The sequence below is a fragment of the Acipenser ruthenus genome, chromosome 10 (assembly GCF_902713425.1).
Source record: "Acipenser ruthenus chromosome 10, fAciRut3.2 maternal haplotype, whole genome shotgun sequence".
Taxonomy (NCBI): Eukaryota; Metazoa; Chordata; class Actinopteri; order Acipenseriformes; family Acipenseridae; genus Acipenser; species Acipenser ruthenus.
In genome coordinates, this window is record NC_081198.1 from 14,268,358 (window position 1) to 14,283,859 (window position 15,502).

The 15,502-nt window shown below is 38.9% G+C and overlaps 1 protein-coding gene across 2 annotated transcripts in view; it reads left to right on the forward strand.

Annotated features, from left to right (window-relative positions):
* The window catches only part of LOC117407002 (oxysterol-binding protein-related protein 9-like), a 55,704-nt gene that overhangs the window by 18,304 nt on the left and 21,898 nt on the right, over positions 1-15,502 (forward strand). For both annotated transcript variants that reach the window (XM_059031837.1, XM_059031838.1), the window contains exons 4-8: positions 478-554; positions 10,731-10,826; positions 11,587-11,634; positions 13,715-13,744; positions 13,872-13,922. In XM_059031837.1, the coding sequence (XP_058887820.1) occupies positions 478-554; positions 10,731-10,826; positions 11,587-11,634; positions 13,715-13,744; positions 13,872-13,922 (302 nt within the window). The remainder of the gene's footprint in view (positions 1-477; positions 555-10,730; positions 10,827-11,586; positions 11,635-13,714; positions 13,745-13,871; positions 13,923-15,502) is intronic.

The window sequence follows — 15,502 nt, forward strand, 5'->3', positions numbered from 1 at the left end:
ATGTATTTGAAAGATGATACATTACCCTCATAGTGTATATATTGTATATATATTTTTGTCTAAAATGTGTCCAAGATTAGTATGGCGTAAGGGATAATTTCATTGATGAATGGGTACATTAACAAATTTGAGCCACAGTAATCTCATCATGTTACGGCAGCACGATTCTGTTATTTATTGTACATTTTACAGAGATGAGGAGATAAACGATCCAGCTTTGTCCTGGCAATACAGAAGCAGCACCCTTGGTGCTTGTTTGTTCTCCTGCTCACTGCCTGTGGCGTGTCTGTATAGCCAGCCATACTGTCTTGGATGGGGGCAATGAGGTTAGAAACCCACAAACGTGCTTGGCTTTTATTGAATACAATCTGAGCAGCAAAGCTTGAAGCTTGAGGACTGCGTAGCTTACACTGAAGCGTTCCAATTCTTCTTTGTTGATTCTGCCTCTAATTTCTTTTATTTTCCTTCCCCCTGCAGCTCGTGATGCAGATGAGAGAGAAAAGTGGATCCATGCCTTAGAGGGCACTATTCTCCGGCACACACTTCAACTGCGGGTAAGGGGCTTGTTTACCATTCCTGCATCCTGCTGCTTCAACAATGAAGCCTGTTGACTCACAGGTACAGTTGTTTTAGAGTCTTTAATATCTGTACTGTAATGTGCGTGTGTTTTATTGTGTGTTTTTGGAGAAAGCTGTCTTAGGTAAATGGTGCTTGTTAAAAAGCAGCCTGCTATTTATAAAATGTATTCACTGGTGGTTCTCAAGAGTAGTTGGGGAGGCTTGTAGCTGAACAACATGTTTCATATATAGATTCACCTAAGCCTGTACCAATCTCATTTGGTATAGTTTGCTGTCTGCTGTCTGCTAGTGACATTGGCTAGGTTTGTAAGATTCAGTATTCTCGGGTAGCATGGGGAAATGTATGCTGTGCTGTGGCATCGTCCTTGAGATTTAGATGGCTTTAGACAAAGATTAATATCTACATTGTGATATTCATCATTATGTTTGTTTTTTTAACTAACTGTGCAACAAAAAAGAATCGCAAGTGGTGGAAGCCATTGTAAAGTATTGTACACCACGCCTGGACAGTCTGGCTCAACTGCAATATACCCCATCAATTACAAGTGGAAACTTTGCATGAGACATTACATTGAGGTTTCGTTCTGATATGCACAAATTATTCCTATTTGTGTGCGCGTGTGTGTGTGTGTGTCTATGTGTGTTATATATATATATATATGTGTGTGTGTATATATATGTGTATATAGTGTGTGTGTGTGTGTGATATATAATATATAAAATTTTTGTAACCCAATTATACCACTATCCAAATAAAGAATACAAAAATGACTAGAGTAAATGTTGCATCAGTTAAAAGGAAGTGTCTTCCACTTGTTTGTGTTGTTTGTTTGTTTGTTTGTTTGTTTGTTTATTTATTTAGCAGACGCCTTTATCCAAGGTGACTTGCAGAGACTAGGGTGTGTGAACTATGCATTAGCTGCAGAGTCACTTACAATTACGTCTCACCCGAAAGACGGAACATAAGGAGGTTAAGTGACTTGCTCAGGGTCACACAACAAGTCAGTGGCTGAGGTGGGATTTGAACCGGGGACCTCCTGGTTACAAGCCCGTTTCTTTAACCACTGGACCACACAGCCTCCACAGAGTTGTGTTCTTTTTCATATGCCGTACCTACACTAACATGTTTTTAAGTTTCATTAGTTGCACATTACACAAAGTGAAACCTTTTTAAATAAAATCGCTTCACAACATAGCTATAATGCTGGTGTTGCAGGTTCAACAAGCAATCTGATCTCGTCCTATTGCTCGGGATCACGCTAGCGTCGTGTTTTTAGGAACCTGCAGTGGCTCAGGAAGTGCTCAAGGACTTAAAGCAGCATTCAGAATGAAGTGAAGGGCAGTGAATGACTGATGCTGCAATACCTTTTTATAGTTTCAGAGGTTGTTTTTTTTTTTCTGAAGGAGGATGGTATCAGTGGTGACTCGTGCCCTTCTACATGCAGCAGAAAGGTTTCTTTCAGTTTTTCTGCCATTATAATGGCACAGAGAGCTGGGAGTAGCTGTGAGTTGTGTAGCTGTAGGGAAGGGAGATTGAGCTGCACTCTAGAGCATGGACAGCAGGCCACTGCAGGATCAGCTTGATGCATCTCTGCAATCCCAGGTACACTTACTGTTCTGTATGGCTAATTGGATAAGTTAGTGGATTGTTCAAAAACTGCTATTTAAAGTTGCTTAAGATGTAATGATAGAGACCAGGGCACGTTCAGCTTGTTGGATGTGAACAGGAGCAGATTTTTGGAACTGCTCATTGAAGAGACCGGGCTGTTCGGCCGAACAAGAGCTACATAATTCAGAAAAACAAGGTGGAACGGTTCAACAAATTAGATTGTTTTAAGTCTTTTAGGTCCCACAAAGTAATTATTTTTAATTGTCCTGTATTGATTCTAGATTCTACACATTAAAATACTAAACTGCTTTATTTTAATATTTCTACATGTGTTGCGAGTGTTTTATAATAATGGATGATCATGCATGGATTTAATGTTTTAACAGAAAGCCGTGTGTTCTTGGTGAGTATTCTTGTCAGGTTTGCAGTTTTTCTGTACGATTTGTTACTGCTCGGCACCGGATCTGTACTACTTTAGCATTTATGATGCTCAAACACTGAGAACACAGCCGCAGTGTCCTCATAGTTAGTTACGGCCATGTGTGCAGCCCAATCTAAACCTCACAGGATCTACACTCTGGCTTTCTGTAAATAAAGCAAAGTTACACAAGTTTTTCACTCCTATATATTTATGTTATCTAAACCTTAAACATGCCACTCTCTACCATTTAATAAATACAAACTTGGGAACTTTTCGCCCTTTTTAAATCAATTTTTCTACTACTTATTAGCACAAAAAAAACATCAATGTGTTACTGTAAAAGCTCCATTTACTGTTCCTCAGAAAATGGAAGCTTACCAATTTGCAGATCTCCTGTTATACAAGGGAGTTTGGCATTGTTATATAAACTTGAATCTTGAACCAGGCACAATCCTTAACAAAGAGGTGTAGAAATAGATTCTAAATCAAATGGTGCTGTGATTGGATTACATGCTGTTTATAACCGTGTGTGTAGGAATGCACACTTTTGTCTCGCAGCTTTCTTTGGTACAATTGTGATTCATTTAAAATGGAAACATTAATGGGAATGAAAGTTAGTGTAGAAGCATGTTTCCTGTTTGATATTTTATGGTATTTAATAAAGAGATTGTTTTTTAATGAGCATTTGTGGCAGGTATTGAACTTTTATCAATTCCCCTTACTGTAGCTGAAAGTAACAACAAGGAAAGTGCTTCCTCTTTCCAAGAGCAATCTGTCCTATTGAAACTGATACTGTGTGTTTACTGCTGGCAGCCGGTAATACAAGATATGTTCTAATTGGTGGGACACAATTAGAGGTGCAGTAATCACTTCCTGTTGTGTGTGTGTGTGTGTGTGTGTGTTTGTTTGTTTTTTTTGTTTTTTTGCGTAAGAAAATTGTTACTTACAAGTCAATTTTGAAACTATTGGCTCTGTTATGTAAAATAAATTAAAGCTCCATTTAAAAAAAAAAAAAAAATACTAATCCTTTTTTGGTTCCTGACCTATATTAGCCTACCAGATTTGAACTTGTGTGGAAGATCTTATTCCTAAAGATAAAACTTATCTTAGAAATCTTTCAACAAGGTTTTGTTGATGAAAGAACAATATAGTAAATTAGGAGTATTTGGGTGTAAAGCAGTTAAGGCAGCTTTATGAAGGTGTGCTTTAAAACACAGCAAGAAAAACAGAGAAGGAAAACAGTCAAGATTATAGGCTAAGCAGAAGCGTGCAGCTCCAAAGCAGACATACTGATTTCTAAAGGGCGTACAGTAAACTGCACAAATGGCTGTTATTTCTGTTACCACCCTCTTAAAATGTGTAGTGCTTTAACCCAAGTCAAATCCCTTCCTGCAAGTGTAGGCAAGCTGTACCTAAAAGCATTTGTGTACGCACTGGAAAATCCACTACAGGAAATAGGCAGTTGCATGACGTCAAACTTGAGCCAATCGGGGAGGGGATTGCTTTTCTCCTTTGTGTACTGCACACACTGCTTGGCCAATGAGGTGATCTAATGATGTGTGTTTCTGCTCGGTGCAATCCTTTTATTTGTATTATTATTTTTTTTAAATAAGGGAAGTGTTGGCTTCCTTTTAACAGGCTCTACAGTTTAGTTTTCATTTAGTATTTTACTGTTAATTGAATGTTGAGAAGGGAGAGCAGTGACTTGCTGTTGTCGCTTTCAGAGGAGTTAGGAAGCAGAGGTTTAATCCTGCCTGTAATTCTTGGAGAGGCATGTCCCACAAAGATCTACGTCCTGTAAGTACCACATCACTGCAAGCATTAAACAAGGGGATGCAGGGGAAAGTGGGTCTGCTCAGAACTAGGAGTCTGCTTAAGATGGAGTTTAAAGTATTGGTTTGAGTCAGTGCCAGGGAAAGTAAATAGCTTGTAAATGGAGCCTTTTGAATGTGACCTTTATTGGACTGCATAGCTGTTTGCTTCTGTTATAAGTTTGCTGAGGCAGAAACATCAAAGACAGGACCACTGTTTGCACTAAGAGAGAGGGGGAGAGAAAGAAAGAGACAGGGAATAGGCCAGAGGTCTCTGCATAATGGCCAGACAGCAGGTTTCTTTTTGTCCTTTTGAACTCTTGACATTGCTTTTGTACATATAGGGGGCTCCACAAAGGGCCATGGTTTTGAAGATCCTGGTCCATTACAGAACAATATTTCAGAGGTCCTGAATAATTTCTTCCTTTTTTGGTTATCGCTCTATGTATCCATGTCTTTTGATTTTCTGTAGATTGCGGCTGTGGAAAGTGTTCAGCTCAGTTACTGGAAAGTTCAGTTCAGCGCAGAGATCTGTCGCACAATGTGCTTCTGACACACTTAGCTGTGAGCCTTGCAGTTATTATTGTTTGCAACTGTGTCTTCTCTAAACATTCTTCATGGTGTGGAGATCAGGAGTTGAAATTGATTTTAGATTATTTGTAGTAGGGCACACTTTGGTCAACTGGTGGCTGCCAGTATGCATTTTGTAATAATTAGTGCAATTCATAATGAGAACATGTTGCACTCAATAACTAAATGCCAGTGTGACGGTTTCTAATTGAAATTCTTAAGAGTAATGCAGCTGTCAGACTTTCAGGCGCATAGGAGATGTAGACCAGAGGAGTTTCTGTAACCAGCAAAGTGCTGGTGACCGTGATCTCCAACATAATTTGGGGATCACGTTGCGGTCATGTGAATTTTTGGTTTCTGGATGAAGGACAATATCCTAAGATTTTATTCACTTTGTAGGATTAGGAGAAACACTATTGTGATTTATGACAGCAATAAATCGTACATTTTAATAGCATATTAAATATAAAATCAGCAAGTATTAATATATTAACTATTTACATGGAACAGTTTTGCACAAAATGTATTTTATTTTCACTCCCTAGAGTATGTCTTTGGAGATCTACAGTGACACAATTTTAAAGGGGGTTCGAGGACACACAAGTTAATTTGGTTACCGATTTTAATGATCCAAACAATGTTCTCACAATTAGACAATAAGCAAAATCAAAGCCATTGTATTTTTGCCTTTAGGGCATGTCTGGAAACAAGAGGTTACTGACATGGTCTGTTAATAAACCATACACTTTGTATACAGTATTTTCGTGGCTGATATGACTGTAGGCATGTACAATAGACTATATGCATGCAACTTTAAAACTATAATTTTATTAGCGATCGTAAAAAAAAAAAAATAATAATAATTCCACTGGCAAAAGTGGAGGTAAACCGATGTCTGTAACATTGTACAATACATTGACAGATTGGAGCGGCTGAACAGCCCCCAGTAGGATTAAAGGAGCGCAGCGGATCAAACGGACCACTTGAGCTTTTAAAGATTAGTCCAACTATACAGTAATCTTCCGTCTGTCTGTATGTCGCTCATCAAAAGAAGAGCTGATCCAGTTCTTTAGCGCATGCTATTGAGAATATCAGAATCCGGGGAGATGCAGTATAGTTTTGTGTACAGCATTGTGGAGCCACTTTTCATATGGATTTGTGGCGCAGCAGTCTGTCTATAGTTTTGTCAGATTTCGCATGTACTTCTTTTATTGCTCTGAGTACACTTAAACTCCGGGGAGATGTTTAAGGAGGACAGAGGTGTTTTGGACTCCTGTAGTGGATTGTTCGTGCACTGGGCTTGCAACGTATCCAGACAACTGTTAATAATCAAGAAAATCATACAGACTCATTTAATTTGAAGTTTTAACGAATCAGCGCAGTAATAGTGCTCCTCATGTTTGTTAAATGCTTAATAATGGATCGAGTGGTTGCAAGCCACTTTGGATCCCTGCTATATAGGCAATCTGGGCGATTCTAGTGCCTTTACAGGTTTAACAGCATTACTTCAACACAATAATACAGGTATGGTTATCACATACCCAGCCCTTAGGCTAGCCATGCAAACCGCTAAAGCGCCCACTGCTAAATTCTAAAACATCCAATATATCACTATCCAAAGCTAAAATGTAAATCCTATACCTTATAGCAATGCATCAATATAAATTAGATAAAAATTCAAAATTGTTCTTGCGTTCCACTATATGGAAGTGTAGTTGTAGAATACAACATAAAAACAAGAGCTGTCTTTAAAGGCAGACTTCTAAATATGACCAAACAGCAACCAGCCTTTTCAGAGATCCTCGGAGCATGGACCACACAACTTGTAAGATCAAGTCGAGTGACACTTGACTGGGGTTTTACCTCAGCTTTTATAGAGTTTTTTTCTCCATTTAATACGTCAGAAGACCCAATTAAATCTAATTATCTGCACTGTTTTGATAGCTCTTATCTTTAATTGAACAATATATCTAAAATATACCGGTGACTCCCTTTTCAAAATGAATTGAATATGAGCTCATGGTTCACAATCTTCCACCCCTCCTTTCCCTAAACAGTAGGTGAACTGGAGTTCACAGGGTCCTACCAAATACAATACAAGTGTATGTATGATAGAGATGTTTTTAATATGTAACACCAGCTCTATTTGATTATATTAACCTGGGTCAGAAATATATGTCCCTCTTAGCAGCATATTATGTTACCTTTTCAGTGTGATGTCAATGGGCCAGTTTAACTTCATATACGTGTTAACAAAATATTGGACAAAGACTGTAGGGGTTTAGCATAAGCCTTTGAATGAAACCACTAAACATAGAGTGGCAGTCCAGTTATTTCCATTTAAATTTACACTATAATGAACATGTTAAACATAATTTTATGATTTCAGCAGACTACCTTCTGAACCTGTACTAGAAATGAGAAATTTAGGTGTGATCTTTGACCCTACTCTTTTTTTTATTATTTGAGAAACATATCAAAGATTACAAAATTGTCTTTTTATCATTTGAGAAATATTGCAAAACTTAGACCTGTGATCTCTACATCTGACGCTGCAAGACTAGTACATACCTTTGTATCCTCCAGAATTGATTATTGTAACGCGTTATTTTCTGGCATCCCAAAATGTTTATTGTCTTGTTTGCAACTGGTTCAAAATGCTGCTGCTAGAATCTTGACTAAAACCAGAAAAAAAGGTACATATCACCCCAGTGTTGGCTTCTTTGCATTGGCTTCCTGTAAATTTGAGTTGATTTTAAAATACTGTTATTGACTTATAAGGCCCTAAATAACTTGGCACCAACCTATTTAGGAGAACTGCTTACCCCATATATCCCCAATTGTAACTTTAGATCCCTGAATATGGGATTGCTAGTAATCCCTAAAATAAAGTATGTTAAATGGGGAGGAAGGGCTTTTGAATGAGCTACTAACACATGTGAGTGAAGCTGAGACTCTATCTGTTTTTAAAACCAGACTAAAAACATTTGTTTGGGCTAGCAAACAATGCATGTCAGGTGATTCACTCAAAGGTGCTCGCATCTTGTACAAGGGAAGACGGGTTTTAGGGTCACTCCGTGACAGTTTAATGGCAGAAAGGGTGCTGCACACTAATGATAAAATGACCACATGGCTTGTTATTGCATCAGACGAACATGGAACACGGATTAAGCCTATTTCTTAATGCTGATGATCTCAGAGAGCTGAGTCGTGCCATTACATTACATAAGGCATGATAATGCGAATCCATCACTAGCGGTAAAGAGGCATTAAATACTCACTAGGAGGGTCGGAGTTCCCTCCACCAGACAGCCAGGGGTGTTCAACCTGGGGAATCTGTTTAATGTCCTGGAAAGACAGTAAATTGGCACCACTGGTAACAGGAGCCCTCTTTTGCACTGTGGTTCAGGAATAAGTATACTGTAAGCAGCTGCATACTGTAGGTTGGCATTTCTACATTGCAGCAGACCCACCAGTGTTCTGCAGTCCTGACTGTTAAATATGCATGTCAGGTGATCAATGTGAGCACTGCAGCAAATTGAGTTTGAAGTCACGGGGGTAGGACTTCAGCTGGGAGTGAAGCATTCACCTTGGTGTCCTGTTACGGAGTCCTCTCAACTGAATTTGCTAGTGCTTTATTATTAGTCTGTCTTAGTACTGTATTCGTTTGTATCTATTTTAATATATATAATGTGGTGCTTGCAATGTTGTTTGCTTTGGTCTTTTTTGGGTGTAGCTGTTCTAGACTGCTTGTTAGAGGTTTAGGTAAAGATGCCATGGTTTCTCCAGTGCGCTTCAACTAGGAGGTAATTGAGTGGTTCAAATGGTTGCTGTGATTCTGGGCAACCGTAGCAAATGTGTTGCTTGTCACAATGCATTGGTCAATGCAGCCACTGCATTGAGTGATATGCTGGTTGTACTGGCACCATCTGCCATGCCCCCTGTGAAGTCACTGAGATCCTTCTGCTTCCCCATTACTGTTGCTGAGTAGTTTTATATTTGTGTTAATGCTACATTAACTCTTAATGAAACCACATACAGTAATCCATTGCGTATCCGACCACCATAAGGGCGGATATGTAAAGTCGGATGAATGAATCCTGTTTTAAATACCATTATACACAGCTGTAATTACTATATTCATACAATTATTGTGTTACAATTCAGCTTTTATAGGGAGCTCCCCTAACTCCCTTGTTTGTAAAGATACAGGGTATTAACCCTTTGCGGTCCTATGTCAGACCTGGTCCGACATTGCAATTTTCCCTTTCCGGTCCAATGTCGGACCCTGTCCGACATCATCAAAAAAACATTAAAAACAGGTCTTTAGTCGTTTTTTTTCTCCGGAGAAAGCTGAGAAAACCATTCAATGGCTGAGTGAGACCGATTAGGAGCCGAGAGAAGCCGGAAAAAAAGAGGGCGTATGTTAAGAATACAGATAGCCCCGACACCACATAGATAACACGGACATAAACAAACAAGATAGCTGCTTCTGCCTCCAGCGCTCAAAGAGTATAACAGACATTTGCAGAACTTTTTTTAGATGTTCTAGTGATAAAATAATGACTTGGATCGCATTATTGAGGAGTTTGGTGATAAAACGAGTGATCAGGAGATGATTTAACTATTAAGAGGTATGTTAAAAATATAGCTAACAAGGGGTAGGGTGGGGCTGAAGATGCAGTACTGAGTGTCCTGTTGATATGCAGTGCCTTTTAAACCTGTTTTACTCTGAAAAAAATGCTTTTAAACAGCGCGTCTAAAATAAACTGCGTGTGTAAAAATAAATTGGACCTGACGCGCCTGATACGTGCTGAATAAATGGACCGCAAAGGGTTAATGCTTGTGACAGTGTAGCCGTCTGCAGTGTGGGTGCGTGCATTCGCTACTGAGTGACAGGCAGGAGATCAAGACGGAGGTTGAAGTTGATACACCCCCTGCAGGCGAGCAGGATTTAGCTGGCAGGCTTGGGTCGGCCAGGGTGTCCTCGGCTCATCGCGCACTAGTCTGGCTGGGCGCCTGCGAGCTTGCCTGTAAGCTGCCCAGAGCTGCGTTGTCCTCTGACGCTGTAGCTCTGAGGTGGCTGCACGGTGAGTCTGCAGTGTGAAAAGAAGCGGTCAGCTGATGGCAAACGCTTCGGAGGACAGCATGTGTTCATCTTCACCACTCCCGAGTCAGCGCTGGGGTGATAGCAGTGAGCTGAGCCTAAAATAATTGGATATGCCAAATTGGGAGAAAATAATAAGATGATTGGCGACTACTAAATTTATATAAATAAATAAATAAATTGCAGACAAGGGCATTTTCTAATTTTTACATACTCCTTTTTTTTGTTATGTATAATTTTAGCAGTTTGTGGGCCAATCCATACAATCTATACAATTGCAAATTTGAGGTGTCCAAAATTGAATTCACAAGCTGTAATGCTTGTTTAACAGCCCTGCTCCTATCCCCATTATGTGTTTTGTATGTGCATGTGTATTTACAGTATAGGTAAGAAGCTGAAGCTTCTGTTAATTAAGCTCAGCGTAAAACGGACATATCTCAGACTGCTATGCAATAAGACTCTTATTTCCATCCTGCAGTAAAATAGTGTTCAGCATATCAGACAGGATCCCTATAGACTCTACTGTATAGAGGAAGCCAGTGGAGTACCTGAGGAGGAAAGGGTTAAATGCAGTGGAACGGTTGTCATCTCTCTGTGAATGGAGTTTGATGCCTGCCTGTGTTTCTTTTTGCAGGAAGCTGAAACAGAATTTGTTCCCAGCGTTCAAGATTTCGACAAGAAGCTTGCTGAAGCGGATGCCTACTTGCAGATTCTGATTGACCAGTTAAAAGTAAATATGTTTTACATGTTTCATTGTTTAAAACTGGATAAAGAGAATATCCATGCACAACGCCAGGCAGGCTGAAAACAAGACCAAGGGAGGCCCCACCCAAGACTCACTGAAGCAATCGGTAGCATATTTTATACAATAATATCGTACATTGTAAACAGTGTTTAATGTAATTACTGGAATCTTGATCTTAATTGCAATATAACTTATATCTACTGACATTGTACTGAAATAGATACTTGATTATTGTTAATTTTATTACAGTTTATCCATATTTGAAGAACATGACTGAAAAAATGCAAGACAATGCAGTATTTGTGACCACCACTGTTCACGCACTTATTACGGAAAAGATATTGTCATTTGAAGGCTGTGTTTTATTCATTTTATAGTTACCTGCAGTACTTGACATTTAAGTAAATAAATAACACATTAAAATAGCAATTGATAATATAAAACCAGAGTGCATGTGTTGCAGACAAGAGACACACTACAATGCACACAAGCGCAGCGATGCACGAACACGTCTATGGGCATGCGCGGTACACTTTCTAAACCATAGAGGTTAAAAACCACACACATTCGGAGCTGAATCTGCTGAGGATGCTTGTGGATTGCTGTCCACACAGTTGGCAGTGCAGACGTGCACGCCCCCTCGTTGCACACTGTATCTGATTTGGAATGCCTCTGGGTGTTCTGTGCTCTGAGTTCTGCATCTGGCTAAAAGTCTAAAACAGCCAACCTCCTTTTTCACTTCCAGTTGTTTGATGAAAAGATCAGGAACTGCAAAGAAGATGAGCAGAGAAGAGTAAGTCAAACTAACTTCTATCTCTTGGCTTAAACATTTTTTAAATTAGAACAGGGGTGCTGTTTTACAGTTATTCTCCCTGCTTCAAGCATATTCAAGGAGAAGGTGGTGTTTCTGATGAGGTGGCACTTCCTTGTTAAAGGCATAGTGCTCCAAAACTAAATTAACACTGATTTGCTTGCTGAACAATATTATTTGAACGTGACTTGAATTGTAAATATTAACTTAAGTGTTTGTTAGTAATTTCAAATGCATCGCGTAGCCTGTATGCAAAATACTAAGCCTGAGTAGGTGCACAGTTAAGACTGAGCAGTAGACAGTTATGTTTTAGAGTTAAAGAAATTGATTAGTAGAAGCAATGGGGATAGTAACCTATTCAGTGCTGAGTGTCTTTATAGAAAGATTGCCCCTAGGATAACTAACTAAATAGGTTCAGTGTCTTATACTGAAAAAAAATTCTAAAAATGAACGTGGCTATAGAGTTAGCTGGTTTCACATATCCTGATTAGCTCTAATCTTGGCTTCTCCAATGTTATTGCAGCTAAGGTAGACCCTGATTTAGCATGTGGCTCAACTTCCCTCGCTCCCCAAGAGAATGGTTCTGCAAGGGCAGTCCAGCTCTTTTCACAAGCATTTCAGATTCACATTTTATAATTCACATGGATTGGGTACTGGTCTTCCTGCGGTGATGGGGAATAAACAACTATAAGATGTCCCATTGCAGACAGACTGGGGCCGTCCAGTTAAAAATGCTACATAGACTGAACACTTCCTATTGAAGTGGTGTGAGCAGAAATATTTAAACTACCTGAACATCTGCAACATCAATCGATCACATCGCTTAGCTCCAACAAGGCATCAACTCTTCTCAGATGCTCCTTTTTAAACAAACTAAATATTCCCTTCACGTAATGTTAGGAATATTAATATAATGACCTGTTTCCCTTTCTCAGTGCCTAACTGAGTGGGAAGGGGATAATCAAGGGAAGCCAGTTGGATGTCAGTTTGAAAACACAGAGAGAGACTTCTAGTCAGAGCATTAGTCAATGAAATTCTTAGCTATTACCTCAATCATATCCAACATCCGCCTTGCCTGACTTACTCACCCACGAATCAGAAAGACATTAATTCTAAATTCTCATTAATTCTAAAAGTTCTGATTTTAAACTCCTTTTAAAATTAAGAAGCAAATTTAAACTTATTTAAAAAGTAAATTCTCAACCTAGTTCTACCTCATGCACCATGCAAATGGCTAAACAGCAATAACAAAACCACAACCACAACCAAAAGCTAAAGCTATGCATTGTTCTCAAGAGATCGGTAGCTCGCTGACATCCGCTCTCGAGTTCCTGGGTGTAAAAAAGGAAGCAGGCTCGATCGCGGGATCGGTGGACGCCCACTGAACCTTCAATTCTCCTGAGCTGTGTGGGAAATTTGCTGCGGTGTGGGGAAAAAATGATTGGGCATTCCAAATTGGGGAGAAAAAAAAGCTGAAGTTGTGCAAAGATTATGTGTAGAAGTAATATAGCCATAATGTAGAGGTTTTTTTCACCATATAAATTGACAACCTGTGCTTGTTAGCTATTCTTTGGAAACAGTTGGCTGAGGGAAATGTAAGCAGCTAGTCGCACTTTCCACATCTGAGTTGCACCTTTTTCAAGGTGCATCGTCTACTATTCACTGCTGTGTGGCAACAAGATTTGTCCCCATTACACCATAAACAACTGTGCAAACAAAATATACAGACTGAAAATCCATTCTGTTCCAAGATGGTTTTCAAATACTATGCTTACAACGAAAAGCACTTGGCTGGAGGGTCTCCTATATTTACATTCTTAAGTTTGTTCCTTAAAAGGATTGTACTGAAATTTGCATGAAGCCACGCACCCATTTTTCCAACCAGTTTTGAATAGCCTACCTTTCAGAATTTACAACTAATGCAAACTAACAGGTGTTGAAATAACCCTGAAGTCATGCGTCTGGTTGTACAGTGTGGTAAAGCCTAGTCGATTTTTCATTACAATACCATATAATATTTATTTAACAATAATATTTATTGTTCCCTCTTCATGTTTTACAGAAAATTGAAAACCTAAAGGAAACCACATGTGTGAGTATCCACTGAAGCAAGCTATTCGTTTCCCACCTGTGTATTTATTTATTTATTTATTTATTTATTTATTTTAAAACTGTCAGTGTTATTTTCAAAATGACATGCCATTTTCTATATTTTTCAGGGCATGGTAGAATCAGTCAAACACTGTATAGTGTTGCTGCAGATTGCCAAGGTAACTTATTTTTACTTTATTTATTTATTTATTTATTTATTTATTTATTTATTTTTTAACCTGTCAGAGTTTTGTCTGCAGAAGGGATACGATCAGCACAACTAGATTCAAGAGAACGGGTTTCAGAATGTCGCTCAAATGTTGAAACTTTAATGTTAAATGGAAACTAACATTATCCCTCACATTGCCCATTATTCCAATTCTGAGATCCAAAGGGCTTTCCCAGAGCTAATTGAATTCAGTTTCTACAAGGAATTGACTGGGGATCCTTGTAACACTGTGGACTCGTTGTGGGTGCACAACTATGTTGCTCCAACATTGAGATCCATCCAGTTTTTCTACTTCAGCTGTCTCTACCTTGTCTGTTGGCCCCACCTGCTGTCACTATAGTACAGCAGCAGATGGGGCCATCAGATTTAAACAAGTTTGCTCCAGTCATTTAATTCTTTAATTTGATTCCAGTTTAATGTTACAAAATGAGAAACCAAGCAAAAGGGAACTTGAATAATTGCGTTGCTTACTTGTTTGTTTTCTAGTTTTTCTTGTTTCATCTCTTTCTAACCAGACAAGTTAAAGACTGTAACCTGCTTTGAGAGCATGCCCAGTCATATGATTTCTCTGAAATCAGGAATCATAAGCAACAAAGCCTTCTGCATGCATGACCAAAGGCAGTCGGACAGTTTGAGACAGCTGGAGAGTAAACGTGAATCTGCAGATCTTGACATTGAAATCAGAAATCAGAACTTCACAGAATGATTGTAAACTATAAAAAGAGAATAGGGTGGTGGGGGGTGTATACACTATACACACTGAATGTGCATAGCAATACTGCTTGGAAGGGTTTGATACCTTGGCCTGAATTCAAAGTGCTATGGCTGTGCCATAGCTATACATTATAATCGCCATCCTTTTATTTAATCCAGGACCTTGACACATGTTGTTTTCTTTGCCTTCCATTTAATTTATGTTAAATACTTTTGAGAACTCAAAGATGACCTGTACAGATGGCTTCCATTGTAAGGTTTAAAACAGATGATGTTGTATTTATTATTTATGTTTTTATTTGACAGGGACAACGTACAATTAACATTTATGACGTCATAAAATGTATTGCGCCCATATTTAGCTATGAGCTCATTTTCATTGGCAGTCCCTGGACAAACACAAAAACGGAAAAAAGAATATGATCGAGCATCAGATAAATGGCAGATGGAAAGACACAGCAGACATATAAAAGCAAATGAAGAATTATACACATTTAAAATACACAACTAAGTAAGTAAGTAATCAAATAACACAACATATAGAAACAGCCCCAAAACATCCAGTGTCCTTTCCCGATGTCCTTACACGATTGCCGTACACGCCTCACACCAGCAGGGAAGATGAATAGATATAAAAAGATGTGTAGATATAAAATATCAATCAATATTAGACTGATACCAAAAAGGCATTTCAGCCTGGCAATAGAAGCAAAGTAACCAAGGCTAAAACAAAATGGACTGAGAATGAAGTTTGATGCAGCACAACAGCAGAGACTGTGGGTGAAGCATGTGTTGCCAAAAACAAAGCAGGCTTGT